The 15,696-nt window shown below is 41.7% G+C and overlaps 2 protein-coding genes across 5 annotated transcripts; one reads left to right on the top strand and one right to left on the bottom strand.

Moving 5' to 3' along the window:
- Window positions 1-1,128: 1,128 nt before the first annotated feature.
- On the top strand, window positions 1,129-4,346 carry LOC109974774 (nuclear factor 7, brain-like). The gene is given in 2 exon segments (XM_020625153.1): window positions 1,129-1,331; window positions 1,334-4,346. Coding segments are annotated over 2 exon segments (1,386 nt in total). The 5' UTR covers window positions 1,129-1,241; the 3' UTR covers window positions 2,630-4,346.
- cyc1 (cytochrome c-1) lies at window positions 3,988-12,558 on the bottom strand. Of its 4 annotated transcripts, none has more exons than XM_020625157.1 (7): window positions 12,421-12,558; window positions 9,620-9,810; window positions 8,533-8,659; window positions 7,868-8,025; window positions 7,605-7,765; window positions 6,381-6,481; window positions 3,988-4,636 (listed from the first exon to the last, which is right to left on the bottom strand). In XM_020625157.1, exons 1-7 carry the CDS (start codon window positions 12,499-12,501, stop codon window positions 4,532-4,534), a joined length of 924 nt encoding a protein of 307 aa, XP_020480813.1. In that variant the 5' UTR covers window positions 12,502-12,558; the 3' UTR covers window positions 3,988-4,531. The 4 variants fall into 4 exon arrangements, with proteins under 4 accessions (XP_020480813.1, XP_020480814.1, XP_020480815.1 ...); XM_020625158.1 differs by lacking the exon at window positions 12,421-12,558 and adding an exon at window positions 11,780-12,119; XM_020625159.1 differs by lacking the exon at window positions 12,421-12,558 and adding an exon at window positions 11,748-11,826.
- Between the last annotated feature and the right edge of the window lie 3,138 nt (window positions 12,559-15,696).

The following is a 15,696-nucleotide window of genomic DNA, read 5'->3' on the forward strand; positions in this document are numbered from 1 at the left end:
GACAGAAGCATAATGAAATTAAAACCCTGGAGCAGTTACAGTTGTTGTGTTTCAGCAGCTTTTTTTCAGCCATGGTTTGACATTGACAGTCTTCACAGAAAAGGGTTGGTATAAGCTATTATTTCTGTGTAGCTTCTTCCGGTTCTTTCAAACCAGGAACTCTCAATGAGACGAAAGAGACTGCTTTAGATTTTATAAAAATAACCGTGCTGGTTTATTCAGAGGATCACAGGTAAAATTCACAGGACACGTCCAGAGCTCTCTCACCCCTCTACCTGCGCGCAGGCAGCAGAAAGCTGAGAAAGTCTGGACCCAACAACCTATATAATATTAATCATTTTTGGGCTAGCCCATGCTACAAGGGGCGTCAAACCGTGACGCCACCCGATAAGCAAGCTTTGCAGCTGCTCTATCGTTTAGCCAAAACATGAGGAAAAGTCAAGGTGCGTGACTGTTGTTTCCGTGGTGTGTATCTAAACAATTGGACATAACCTTACACATTAAGACAAATATTAAGACTAGCATTACAGTTGACCCTAAAAGCTCTTTTCCTGTAAAAAAATAACCTAACAGTTGGCTTTTTGCTTGACAAGTTTGATTTGTGAATATACAAGTCAGGATAAATAACAGGCAGGTTAAACAACACCAAGAACAAGAATTCCTATCATACCCAGTGAATCCCACCAATACAATGCAAATTATCATTAATTAATTGACTCCACTGTTGTTTTGAATGCAGGCAAAACCTAAATTTATGTGCCAGTGTTTCTTTCTTACCATTTTCTTACCAAGTTTCTGTAAATGTGTACAGGAACAATGGAATCAAAACCGTTAACGTTAATGTGACAACACGATTTCAGGAGGCCGTACACAGTCACTGCACCTGTTCACACTGTTGCCCAGAAACAGTACAAAGATGCAACTTCCCCTAAAACCACAGCTGGTTGCTTTGAAATGTAGAAGGCAAACCAGCAAGATATCCTGGAAAGAACCAGTATGTTTGACTGGTTTCTCTTCCAGCACTACAAACACTAGATTTCATTTTCAAACCTTATATTTTTTTTGGTTGTTCTTATTTTCATTTTATCTCATTTTAAGAGTTTTATCTTCACTGATTTTATTCTGGTTTTAATGCTGCTACTGTTTCTTCTTGCCACTGTAAAGAACTTTGAATTCCCTTTGTGTATGAAATTACTGCATGTTTAGTGTAAATTGCCTGGTTTTCTGCACTCAGAGAGAAAATGTCTTCCCCGTCAGAGGATCTCGTCTGTCCGATCTGCCAGGACACCTTTAGAGCTCCTGTTGTTCTAACATGCAGCCACGGCGTCTGCAAAAAAAATGCCTGAAGAGCTGGTGGAAAGAGAAACCAATACAGGAGTGTCCAGTTTGTAAAATAAGATCATCAAAGAGTGACCCACCTTGCAACTTGGCATTAAAGAGGCTGTGTGAGGCCCAAAAGGTAGAGAGGAGAGTTTCAGCACGGCCTGAGGGTCTCTGCAGTCTGCACTCTGAGAACCTTAAACTCTTCTGTCTGGACCATCAGCAGCCAGTGTGTCTCATCTGTCAGCATTCAGACAAACGTACTGGACATACATTTAGACCTATTAACGAAGTTACACAGGATCACAGAGAGGAGCTCCAGAAATCCCTGAAGCCCTTACAGGAGAAACTGAAGCTCTTTGATCAAGTTAAAGGAAACTGTGATCAAACAACAGAACACATTAAGGTCCAGGCCCAAGACACAGAGAGGCTGATTAAGGAGCAGTTTGAGAAGCTTCACCAGTTTCTACAAGAGGAAGAGGAGGCCAGGATCAAAGCTCTGAGGGAAGAAGAGGAGCAGAGGAGTCGGATGATGAAGGAGAAGACTGAGGCTGTGAGCAGAGAGATATCAGCTCTTTCAGCCACAATCAGAGCCACAGAGGAGGAGCTGAGAGCTGAAGACGTCTCATTCCTGCAGAACTACAAGGCTGCAGTGAAAAGAACCCAGCAGCGCCCCCTGCTGGAGGATCCACAGCTGGTCTCAGGAGCTCTGATAGATGTGGCCAAACACCTGGGCAACCTGGCCTTCAACATCTGGAACAAGATGGAGGTGGTGGTCTCCTACACTCCTGTGGTTCTGGATCCAAACACTGCTCATCCAGAACTCATCCTGTCTGAAGATCTGATCAGCGTGAGATGTGACAAGAAACAGATTCTTCCTAAAAACCTTGAGAGGTTTGACTTCTTTCGCATTGTCCTCTGCTCCCAGGGCTTTGACTCAGGGACTCACAGCTGGGATGTTGAGGTTGGAGACAACACAGACTGGTTTGTTGGCGTGGCAGCAGAATCCGTCCAGAAAAAGGGAAAACATCCATCTTGTTTATGGAGGATAGGGCTGATGAATGGTACATACACAGCACGCTCCTTATCAGACCCCTCTACAGTTCTTTGTGTGAAGCAGCAGCTCCAGAGGATCAGAGTGAGTCTGGACTGGAACAGAGGAAAACTGTCCTTCTCTGATCTTGGCACAAACACACACATACGCACCATCACACACACATTCACTGAGAGGCTGTTTCCATACTTAAACACTAAAAACATAAGCCCACTAACGTTAATACCAGTGAAGCTCTCTCACAGACGAACATGATCACTTCCTAAAAGCCCTCACTGCTTCCTGTGTGCTGGCATAGTGTGTGCACAGACTGAGAGACTATGGTCAATGACCAAGAAGCTGAGCTTGGGTCAAGTTTGGCTGCAGTGCAACTCAAACCTCATTGTTGGTTGATTCTTTTGTAATTTCATTTAGGTTTATTTACAATGGTTAATCTAATAGTAGGGCTTTTACAATTGCATGACAGTATGTCTGTCACCTGAGTCTGTACCCAACAAAACGTGATCTAGAGGCTGACATGAGGCCTACATGAAGTCTGAAGCTTAGTCTAGGTTCCTGTATGGCGTCTGAGGTTGCCAAATTAGGTATGAAGTTCAGGACAACTTCAGGGACTACTGTGAGCCACTAGAAGAAGCACCTGCAGAGCAGAGTTTCATTTTGTCTGTGTTGTTCTTGATCTCATTAAGTAAACTGCCTGAAATGGGAACTTTAGAGTCCTGGTCTTTCTTCAACTTTATCTTAGTATCCTTTCACTCATCCAACAAAACTAAACCAAATTCCTGGCAGATTACTTTGTAACTAGCGACACATTCTGTTTAAATGACGATCATCACAGCAGGAAGAAACGCTCATCACTGAGAGAATGTTCCAGAGCTGTAAAACCCAGTGTCACAGCAGCACAAACTGCAGTGTATTGGCACATGGTAAGTCTTTAAACTCACAGATCTATTTCTCCAACAGGCCTTCTTAGATTAAAGTTTGTCGTCTCACTCGCCAGGTGCTAGAAAGAAAAAATAATAAATCACAAAATAGTTGTGCAGACAACAGAGGCACTGTCATTCGTGATCACTAGATGTTATTCAGTTACAATCGTTATGTAAAAACTAGCTAGGGTGATGCAACTTGCTTTTTCCCCCCAGTAATAAACCTACAGTGAGTTATAAGAGCTGGCACAACCAGGCCCAGGAGGTTTAAGAGGAAGATTCAAGGAAATCTAAGAGCTTAAATGTAGTTTGCAATTGTAATGTACAGTTGAAAACGAGCCATGTGGCCTACACTGGCATATTTACAATAATGTTTATTAATTATGCATCATCTCTAAAATAAATTCGTTGAAATTATGGTTAATGCCATGGGTTGTCAAGATGTTTGTGGAGATGTCATGAATGTACAAACCAAAACATAATTGTGATTTTACAACATACTAATTTTTTTCCATATAGTTTTGAAAAGACTAATCAGATTAATTGTTCAGTTTGGCAGTTTAAGTATTTACATAAAGTGCAGATGCAGATTTGGTGAGTCAGAATGAGAATGACACAAGCAGTGTTGGAAAGCTGGATGAGCCACATCTGCTCCTGGTACTAGACATGAAAAACTGCCAAAGCGAGACGTTTTGTTTAAGATAATTTATTTTGTACAGAGAGACGTTCAGAGGCGGCATCTGACTGACTGAGGGGGCGTATGGACCGCCCAAAGAGAATGCATTTCCACACCCAGGATGATACTAACTTTGAGGGCACCAATTTCTCCGTGTTTGTGTGGATATCAAGTATATTACAAAGATGGACAATCGACCCGTCGGCCACTCGTGACAAAGTGTCTGGTACAAGGTGGACTGCTGCCAGTGGAGACTCGGTGCAGATCAACCAAACTTTGTGGAGGCTGCGTTCAAGAACGTCACAACTCTGGCACAGACTTGCATCACAACATTCCAGATACAGGAAAATCTATCATGCCAACAAAAAAAAAACAACAACAAAAGGCCATTTCTGCAGAAATAAACAGTTTATACGTTTATTTCCCTACCACCTCACAGAAAGGCATGTTTGTGTGAGTTGTTCTGTGCCTGTATGATCACTATGAGGTGAGCACTGTGGGGTCCTTGAATGCAGCCCCTCTGGTTGTTTTTAGGACCAGGTTGGGGTGTGTTTCTGTTTATTTGGGAGGCCTGTAGGCCATCTTCCTACTCTTCAGCACAGACCACTTGTGTCTCTTCATGTAGTAGGCCAGAGGAATGACGACGATTCCACCCAGCAGCACCTGGAAGGAGAATGAGAACAGAAAGATTAATCCCACATCAAGCTCCAAGTTTCTAATGTTTCAATTTATGACACCGGGTCTGTGCACTCAGAACATATTCCTAAAGTATCTTCATCAGCCCAGGACACAACAAATACAAAAGGGGATTTATAGGTGCATCCAGTGGCTCACTAGTTGAGAATCACACCCCTCTTTCTCCCAGAATTCCTGTCTACATCTCCACTGTCCCTGGGGGTATTGTACTAAAGTAGAATTAAGAAATCCAAGATAACAAGACAGAGTGAGGCTTGACCTAGTCTACTAAGTTCATCCTGGCTTAATGTGTTTCACAAAGGCAAAGCCAGGCTGAGGAGGTGCAGCTTGGTCAAGCCAGGTCTAATTCGGATGAATGTGCGTTCACAGCTTTCTTCAACAAACCACGAGGTCGATCACAGATTCACTGATACTGACATAGAAGCTGTGTTCCATGTGGCCATCGCAGGACGCTGCGTGTTGTGTAGTGTTGTTAAAATGAACGAACACCAGCCCCAACCGGCATGAACGGCACCGTGTGGCCAGGTTTTCGAGCACACCCATCAGGCGGCAGCGGACTGACCAAGTGCGTTAAGTTTCCTAAAATATACATTTCCTAACCACTGTTCTTAATTGAAACTATTACTCCTGAAACATACCATCAAGGTTAATTACAACCACTAATCCACAACCTAAATGGGAAAGTATGGCTCATTCTCCAAACGGTGGAATCTGGCTGATATGTAGCATGTTCTCACTTCCAGACCTAAAACTTCTTGTCAGCAACTTCTAAACATGATAAATCCACAACAAGCAGAGCTTAACACACAGGCCTGTTCATCATCACAAGATGATAAAACTTTGTTTTATCAATGCATATACAGTCTTTATGTATTCAACACAGCCAGTGTAAGTAATGTGGTTATCATGTCAACTTCAAGGGTGTTGGTGTCTGCAAAAATAAGCCAAGTGACAGCACTTCAGCCGTTTTATGGAATGACCCCTATAGGCTATATATATTTATATCTAAACAAGGTGCAGGTCACTGTAAAGAAGTAATATACAGACTCCACTGAAGATACTTTTGCAGCTTTATCCTTCGTCTCTAATCACCTCAAATTCCTAACAGCAGTATCAACAGCAGTCTTCATGAACACAGTCAGTAAACAATAACGTTTTACAGATTAACTGTAAAAGAATTCATTGGTCTCTGATCAGAGTGACAGCTGACAGAACCAATAAGGAACCAGGATTAATCCAGGCCTGGCTGTTAGCCTTCGTAGACTTCTTGTTTACATGACAGTTAAGAAACCGACTTACTGGACACTGCCGACTGTAAGCTGATTATTTAAGAGCATGTAAATGCAGTCGCTGTGGTCGACATAGCCACATCCACATCCAACATCCTGGATCCCATCTTACTTTGATTTCATCTGACCAAAGTGTGGGCTGCCAACATTCATCAGGCTTTTCTTCATGTTCTTTGGAACATTTTTATCTTTGTGCTGGTTTTTTGAACAATTGTTTTTCCTTGGACATCATTTGTCAAGTGGCTTTTATTGGTGGCTCTCTAGAAAACTTTAGCTTCTTTTGTTAAATTAAAATGGTTTGTACAAAAACATGTTTCATGTGTAGTACCTGTGCCAAGACTAACCATCATATTAGAGCTAATACTGCAAATTTTCAACCACCACCCAGACAGGACACAGTCCACGACAGATGTGTGCTGTACCTTCAGTCCCATGCGTTTCCGTATGTCATGTTCTGGCTCAGCGGCCCACTTCAGGAAGGTACACACATCCTTAGCAACCTGGCTCATGGTGGCAGGGGTTCCTATGGCAGCAGACATAAAAAATTAACAAACACCTGGACACGGGGTGTGTATGTGTGTGTGAGAGACACATTTTCTACAACACACACATTCACTTGAACAGCTATATATAAAATAAGCAGAGGGGAATGTTTCTGGCCAATTTACTGCATCGCTGACAGACATTACTCATCCAGGTCCAGGCCTTGACAAGCAAAAGTGCCACCACAAAATGATCAGTAGTCTCACCTCAGTGTGCCATCACAAACAAGGTCTTGTTTGTCATACACAAGTGTCACACTAGTTATGAAAAGGAGAGCTACTTTTCACAGTGATAAAAGCAGAACAGTCAGTCTGTTCTTTATTCTGACGCACTGTTCTGTCAGTCTTGGTTAACCCATTAAATGCTTCATGAGCCATTTGGCTTCATATCTATTCACATAAGACCGGGTGATAAATTGACTTAAATTAAATATATGTTATTGTACAAAATGTATATAGGCCCTCACGACAATCTATTGTTCAAATGGGCAGAAAGTTTATATTAAGTCAAAAAGTGACAGATGATCAGCTGAGTCGAGTTGTAACAGTCTCAAAGGTTGAGGTTAGCATCTACATTATATGTACTCTGTCAGCGTTTGCATTTTGTAGAAAAGAAATCAATTAAAATCAACAATCTAAGCCAAGTTTGGGGAAAGACAAACCTTGTCCATATTGTCCTGCCTTAGGCTCAGATAGAATCAAAATCTGTCATTCTTTGTCGTGTAAATACATATGCAATAAAACAAAAAAGTTATCTTGTTCACAACAACGCAGGAAAAATAAATAAACCAAAAACACAGTCACTAAAATCAATCTGTAAAAGGCACCACAGGCCGTATTTTGCGCACAAAGCTCCATTTTAGTGCGAGTGAATACAAACGTGGCCTCAGCCGTCTCGACTCCTTCTGCCTAGATAATTTCATTCAAACAAAAGGCAGCCTCCGGTTTTTCTTTTAAAATCACTGAGGAGAACCACCGGTCGAGCTCCGTGCACCATTTCCATTTAGAACATTCTCTCACTTTCTGCACAGCTCACCGTTTATTAGCAGGACTAATCAGTCAAACAGCCCAGCAGCAAATTACACACACTGCATCCTGACTCACCATCTTCATACTCCAGCACTTCGTTGTAGATGGGAGGGGCCATTCCGATAGCCTGGCCTGGGAAGTAGGGGTTGTAGTAGAGTCCTTCTTTCGCAGGCTCTCCTGCTGGAGGGTCACAGTAACCTGTCAGCAGGCTGAACACATAGTCCTCTCCTCCATGTCTGGGGGGACGACAACACACAAATGAACACCAAGGACACACAGACTTTAGGCGATTTCATGCCAGTTTAAAGTACACAGGTTTTCTGTTTCTGTTGTGTTACTTGGCACTGGTAATGTAGCTGAGGTCTGGAGGCAGGGATCCATTGTTGGCAAACCGGGCTGCCTCAGGGTTGGGGTAAGGTTTTGGGAAGTAGTCTGACAGCTTCCCTGGCCGAGTGAACATCTCTCCGCTCTCATTAGGACCATCCACTATGTCAAACTGAACACAAGCACACAAGATGCCTTTAAAGCCAAGAATCATAACGGCAGACACAGCCAGGTGTCACCGCCTACTGGCAGCAGTAGTAAATAACCACAGTTCAGTTCAATTGCATTTGTGTCATACACACACACAGGTGTCCAGCTCACATGAGCTTTCAAGACAGACACCACAAATACTGCTTCCTGTGTGAAAGTTATCAAACGAAACATGAACAAGACATTCTTACATTACTAAATAAACTCTGTTCCTAAGGTACAGCTCAGGTTTCCTAGCCATTCACCAGAAAGACCAGAATAGCCCTTCAAACATCATACAATGAGCAATAAAGTATAAAATAGATTTCACCTAAATCCCATAACAGGCAGAGTCTTATCTTCAGGATGGCCAGTAACCCTGCCAGTGTGAATAACTAATGGCAATGTACCTGACTGTAAAATAACAGTGTAACACTAAAATAATAGGACAGTGTTAAGAGAACAGTCTGCTCCACAGACACAGACACACCTCTTCGGCAACGGCCTTAGCCTCGTCTTCTGTGTAGATCACTCCCACCAGATTTCTGAAGGCCAGGAATTCCATGCTGTGGCAAGCCGCACACACTTGCCTATACACCTGGTAGCCACGACGAGCACTGCAGAGGGAGGAGGAACATGGGAAAACAGCCGAGGTAAAAAATGTGATCATTCTACAAAGTGAAAAAGAAAATGCCTGCAAACACAACAGTCCTATCACAAGCAATCTAAAATCTGTTCTGCTGTCATACCAGTAAAAAAAAAAAGAACTACTTGTGGATAACCAGTTGAACAATTATTTACAAAGCACAGACATTGTTTTTATCAGTACTTCCCTGCTGTGTGTAACAAGAATTCCAAGTAACATAATTAATCAATTAATGTGACCTGGACCCACTTGAGAAGCAGCCACTAAACAAAAAATAAAAAAACAAACAAACAATGAAATAACTGAAGACATTTTTGGTAAAACTGACATTTCTGTGCGTCAGGTCTGCTAGTACTGACTGTAAGTCCACAAAAAGGATTCAGCCCCCTGCCGGTTGGTCGACTTCAGTATCATTCATATATCTAATGTCACTATCTACAACAGGCAAGAGAAACATTCGAGACCTTTGCAAATGAAAGCCAGGGTTTTTAACACCTTCATTCCCTGCAGGTACCCTGTTTTAGCTACTGAAGCTGTCTGCTTGGTTGTCACTTTACATAACTAGTCTTCATGTCCCCTCCATCACAGTTCTGACTCTGGTTGGTGGGGGTGTGTACTGGGCAGGGAGCCTCTCGGTAGCTTGTAGTTTAATGGTTAATGTGACAGTGGATGCACTTAAAAGCAGTCTCTAAGCAAACTGTGATGCTTTTTCTGTTTATTTCCTCATTAAAACAAATATGTGGATTCTTTTAATTTTTCCTCAGTTCATCCAAAACCTTTCCAGATAATCCAGGTTGGGAATCACTGACCTAGAAGCTCCCGTCTCTGCCGGCAGCATCAGTGTTTGTTAGAACTTTCAGTGCATTTCCTCACGGCCACTGCTTTTGATAAATGACTCCTGTGTGTATTTGTGTGTGCTCATCCATCCCACCTAGCGTGGTCCAGAGAGGAAAGAAGTCCATCATGGCTCCAGGGGTAGTGAGGCGGGTGGAGTTCCAGCTCCGAGGCTTTGACAGCCTGGTGTAGCGTCAGAGCAAGCCCTGCCCCGCCAGCTACGACCACACCTAGTGCGGTCAGGGCGACCTTCCTGCTCCGTGGCAAGCTGGCGAAGGATATGTTGGCCTTTAAAATGAAGAGCACAAGATACCAACTAATCACTTAAAACCACCCAGTATAATAACGTTGGTTAATCTATTACTTGACTGACAAAATTAATCATGTTTTTAAGCAATCTTAGGGAGTAGGGCTGCAGCTAATAAAGATTTTCTTCATTGATTCATCTGCTGATTTTTTTTTTTTCCAAATTAACTGTTTGAGCAATATAATACAAAAAATATTGAAAATCCCAAATTTTGCAGTCAAATGTCACATCACAGCCAGGGAAACCTAAAGGCAGTTACTACCACACAAGACAAAGAAGGGCTGCAAGCTATAACATTTGAGAGGCTGCAACCAGGTGCTGTTTGGCATTTTGCTTCAAAATGACTTCAAAGTTCAATATATTATTAGAGCTGTACCCGACAAAGAACTTTGTCAGCTGTTCACTTCAATTAGTCTTTTTTTTGTTCATCGATTATTCAATTCAGCTCTAGTAAGTATAAAGAACAAGGATGGGACAATACACTGAAATTCAATATATAGCAATATAAAAAATTCACAAAATGTGTAGCTTTGTTTAGCGATATACATCATGTGGTCTCCATACACTAGCAACTTCATATGTTTTGTAAATAAGATAGCCTAACAGAATGCAAGTCAATATAGCTGGTTGTGCTTTACATAATCAAACCAGTTCTAGAAATGGGGAAAAAAGAGAAATAGAGTACAGGTAATCTGCAGCTAGTCATACAAGGCCGTGCATTGAATCATATTGAGAAAAAGTCATATCACCCCATCCCTAATAAAGAACTCAATAATGTTCAGGACCACAAAGCATGGCTCTCTAGTGCTGACCGCAATGACAACTGAGGTTCCACGTTCACCTGTCAGACTAAAGGTTCAGGACACAGCTGTACTGTCTGGCTACTGTGTGCAAGATTCAGTTCATCATGACACCCATACTTACAGCAGGCAAGCTGATCATTCCTATGAAAATGTCCTTCACCAGTACTTCTGTAACCAGGCAGGTATCACATTACATCATCCCTGCATTAATACATGCACAAATACACACCAACCTCCATTTCTAGTTTACATCCATGCCACTTCCATTTACAAACTAATTCAAGTTCACTGTGTGACCTGAGCAGTGATATCTACCATCTGATTAAAATAAAATAAATTGCATCAGCATGCATCAGAGCCCAGTGGTTGAGATAAATATCATACACTAATCACCATCCCTCTGGTTTTATTCTGGCCAGGCGGCACATCATTCCCTTTTCTCTCTCCCTCATCATCCCTCACTGTGCCTCCATCTAATAAAGGAAAAATGCTAAATAAATCAAATAGTTTCTCACAGCCAGGAACCCGCATCTGCTGTTCACAAAAATACTATTATTCTAGGCGTGCAACCAACTGTAGTTAAAAACCTTGCATTCATTCCCACACAGGTGTTTTCATTTATGTGGCTCATTAGACCTGCTCAGGCTAGGTGTTCAAAGTTGTTCTTGGATTTACATGAAGTCATCATGTACTAAAAAAAGTTGTAACTTGTCTTGTAATAAAACTAACAGGAGTGGCCTGAAAAAGTACTACTTTTAAACTTGTTTTACAAGACAAGGTTCAAGAATTTTATTGTCAATTCACCATATGTGCAGGACATACAGAAAGCCTAAATACGTTTCTCTCACCTAGTATTAGGAACTAACATTTAGGAACTAAAGTAGAATAAAATTACAATAGAATAGAATAAGAATACTTTGTGCACAGAAAATACCATCTTCAGTGTATAGCATTTTTCAAAAAGCATCTTTCAAGACCTCGGAAACTAACTCAACACTGAGAGGGGCATTATATTTAGCAGGTCATACATAGGCACTTAAACAGAATTTTGAATGTAGCTCTTTTCCTTGTAATAGAGTATTTTTATATAATGGCACTGTTACTTTAACAAATACCTTATCCATCGCTGGAGTCTGTAAACACATACCAGGACAGCAAGGATACTCCAAACCCTAGTCCGGGTTTGCCCAGCCATAGATGAATGAAGGGTATAGCAACTCGCGGCTGCGGACAGATTTTCTTCACCGGAAGCCCTTTCAGTCCTTGAAATGCTAACTCGTTAGCAAGCTGGTTAGCTCAGCTACATTAGCCATTGCTGTTGCTTAGGTAATACGAATGCCACATGACCCACGTCAGGACTGAAATAATTCCAATCACATTCGCATAATTATTCCATCAACTACAGAAGAAGTTGGATTTTTCTAACCTGTCCATATACCGGGTGGCTGACATAGCATCGTGAATTAGCTAACCAGCTAACTTGCTATATACAAACGATGGCTACCAAGTCTTAAATGCATATAACGTTTATACTATGTTTACTGACGCCATGTCGAGCTCTACACTTTAGGCCGGGCAAAATATCAGCAGAGCTAAAGCCACGTTCATTGGTGCCAAACTAAAAATGAGTGGGAACACGGGTGACCTTGTCTCGCACCCGCCGAGAGCAACCAGGCTAAGTTTAGCTTGCTTGTGCAGGGACACCTAATTGCATCACTTTCTATTAAACAGTGGTCATAAACACACTTTGTCCTAGATGCCAATTATTCTACTCCTCTATCGACCGACCTTGGAGATGTTGATAGTTTTCGGGGTGCTGAGAAGTGCTCTCCCACTCCTCGCTAGCACCACGACTCGTAGCGCCGCCATGTTCTCTTCCGTTCTCTGACCTGAGTGAAGCTACCTGGATCGGCCACACAGAAAACGCTTCCGGTCTGAACCTCCAAAATAACAACTGTATTTGGAAAACTATAACATTTGCGCCAGTGGTGGAATAAATATTCAGATGAGTTATTTAGGTACAAGTAGCCTATGTGTTATGTAAAACTGTGTAAACTGTATGTATTTAGGCCTATGTAGTAATACCACAATTTAAAAATACTGCAACAAGTAAAGCTCATTCAACATCTTAAGTAAAGTACATAAGTATTACCAGCAAAATTTAATGTATAAAACTGAAAGCGCCCAACTTGGACAAAAATTGGTAAAAAGCTTGAAAATTCACTGCCCTCCCTGCACGCACACGCACGCACACACACACACACACTGTTTCAATCCTTGTGGGGACTTTACATTGACTTACATTCATTTCCTGGAGACTTATCCTAACCTTAACTATAACCACTACTTTCCTAACACCTCCCTCAGTGACAAGAGCTTAAGTGACATACCTTTGGCCCTCTACTCCAAACCACCTAGCCCTCAGTGACAAGAGCTTAAGTGGCATGCCTTTGGCCCTCTACTCCAAACCACCTAGTCGTTGGACAAAGTAGGGAGGGTCATCGTGATTCTTTCCTAATACCTAACCATAACCTCATCCTAACCCTAAACCATGTTGCCACCCTAAAATTCAGTGGTTTACTTGTGGGGACTAGCTTCTGGTCCCCACAAGGAGGGTGGAGTTGCCACAGTGTGAAAGCGTGTTCACAGATTTCGGTCCTCATGATGTAAGTAATACAAAGGCGCACACACACACCTAACCATAACATATATCCCGCAATGAAAATAGCTGGGAAAAAAACCGGCCCACTGTGAAACCTCTTTGCAGATCCCTGCTATGAAAATAATCGCCTATTGTTTTCCTTTTCTACCTGTCAAGTCTTTTGCTCTTATTTTGAAGGTAGCACTTGCCGACAGACTGGAAGCACTTCGTCCTGGGTGACTTTGGCTAAATTTACTTACACAACCATTTTCGGGGGTACTGGGTGGTGATGGGAAGTTCGGATCATTTTACTGATTCGGTTCTTTGAATCTCGTTCAGCAAAATGAACGAATCTTTTTTCGAGTCATTTCATTCACTTCAGCAGAACGTAATTAAAATGTTACATGTTAATTCCCCATCTACTTACGCACATATTGATCACGTTTCGAATAAGAAACAACTGTAATGCAGCCAAGGTCATATTATAAGTAATATCGTACCTGTGTCTTGAGGCTATGCAGTCTGTTACTTCATCACCTCACCTCCGGATATTTTGGGTCAAATTCGTTTGGTCTTTTGTCACTAACATCCTAAGCTAAGCTAAGCTAAGCTAAGCTATGCCGTGCCGTCTTCTGTATAGTATACAGAAAGATTCTCCCTGATGAAGTTTAAAGCATTAACCAACTCTTTATTAAAACATTCAGTATTATGGAAAAATGAATGAATGACACTTTATTATAGACTCAAGGTCCAAATTAGAACCATATTGATAGATATTCACAAAAGTATAGTCTGTAGGAAATAACAAGCTATTTTATAATAAAAAATAAATGCATCATGTAACAGTAAGAGTAAAACTGTAAGTACGGTTGAAAATTAATTTCTGTATCCAACAAAGCAGTCTGGTCACCTTACAAAAACGAACGACTCAAAACCGAGGACTCAAAAGGTGTACTAATCTAATGCTTTGTGGCGCATGCGTGGTCAACACAAAATGAACGAATCACTCCCCGAGACGACCTGATGTTCTCAAGTCATGGGAAAGATTAGTTCAAAATGACCTGGAGCCAATTCCGAGAGGCGAGGCCCACCTTGGACAGGTCGCCAGTTTATCACAGGGCTGACACTTAGAGACAAACAGCCACGCACTCACATTCACTCCTTGGGATCAATTTAGAGTCGCCAGTCAACCTAAACTGCATGTTTTTGGACTCTTGGAGGAAGCCGGAGTACTCGGAGAGAACCTACACAGGCACAGGCGAACATGCAGACTCCACACAGAAAAAGGTTGGCCTTGGCTTGAACCCAGAACCTTCTTCCCTTGAGACGACAGCACTCATCACTGCTCCAGTGTGCCGCCACGTACGTAGTTTTAACATATATTTTTCTTCTTTTCACTGTACCCATGCTTCGTTTGTCCAAGTCAGACTGATACAGCCTCAGTGCCCCCTCACATACAATGTAAATATGTTGTGATTTTTAAATAGCAAATAAATAAAAGGAGGAAAGATTTACACAGAGCAAAACTATTTCAGTGCACAAACAAGTTTTGTTTTAATACAGCTCTGAAGAACTGTGAACTTATCATTTAACATGTTTAATTTGTACATTGTAGACACAAATATGACAGAGTAAATGAAATGGGGACTTTTTCTTTGTCTGTTTTATTGACATTTTCCCAATGGGCCATATGACACTATAAAACACAGTCTTAACGTCTTTGGTGTCACCTGTAGAGTTCTAACATTCGAATCCTTGAATGAGTAAATGACATGACAAATGATAAATGTTGTGAATGATATAGAAAAGACTTCAGAAAGTGTCTTAAATCAAATCAAAACCAGAAGCTTTTCAGTCAAATGTAGAGTTAAGTTGACATCCATCAGAGACATCAGATGGAGACGTGACCTAAATAATGAAAGCACAAACATCTAGAGTGAAATATTAGGATGCATAAAAAAATCTGGCTTGTTTGAATGAACTGAGGTTATCTGATAGTGTAACTACAGATGGATGATTGATGTTTGATAGCCAGTAGGTAGTAAACTATTCATCAGCCCCAGCAGTCACTGTCATCGCCTGTCATGTTTGCTTGACAAGAGGTCGCCTGCCTCTAGGAACGTGTTGTGCATTTGGACGCTCCAAAACGTGCAGCTACTGTAGACGACAACCGCTACAGCCTCAGATTAGGCTGGAAATTCAGACCCAAGCTCATCAGATATCACAGATGAACTGAAATGGCAAGACTGAGCTGCTGCAAAACAGCAATATTGTCACATCATCGAAGAAGTCTGAGGAGTGGCCAGATGATCAGAAGGTTTGGACACAAACCTCCAGGCTGGACAAACTTATCTGGAAGAGAAAATGGATGCAAACAGTAACATTATTATTGTGCTCAGTACATTCAATAAACCTGGTTTCCA

This window comes from Monopterus albus, unplaced genomic scaffold (assembly GCF_001952655.1).
Source record: "Monopterus albus unplaced genomic scaffold, M_albus_1.0 scaffold347.1, whole genome shotgun sequence".
In the NCBI taxonomy this organism is placed as follows: Eukaryota; Metazoa; Chordata; class Actinopteri; order Synbranchiformes; family Synbranchidae; genus Monopterus; species Monopterus albus.

Coding starts and splice junctions, on each gene's coding strand:
- cyc1 (XM_020625157.1), bottom strand. CDS start 12,501: ATGGCGGCGCTACGAGTCGTGGTGCTAGCGAGGAGTGGGAGAGCACTT. Junction 9,811..12,420: donor AAACTATCAACATCTCCAAG/GTCGGTCGATAG, acceptor TTCATTTTAAAG/GCCAACATATCCTTCGCCAG. Junction 6,482..7,604: donor AGTGCTGGAGTATGAAGATG/GTGAGTCAGGAT, acceptor CTGCTGCCATAG/GAACCCCTGCCACCATGAGC.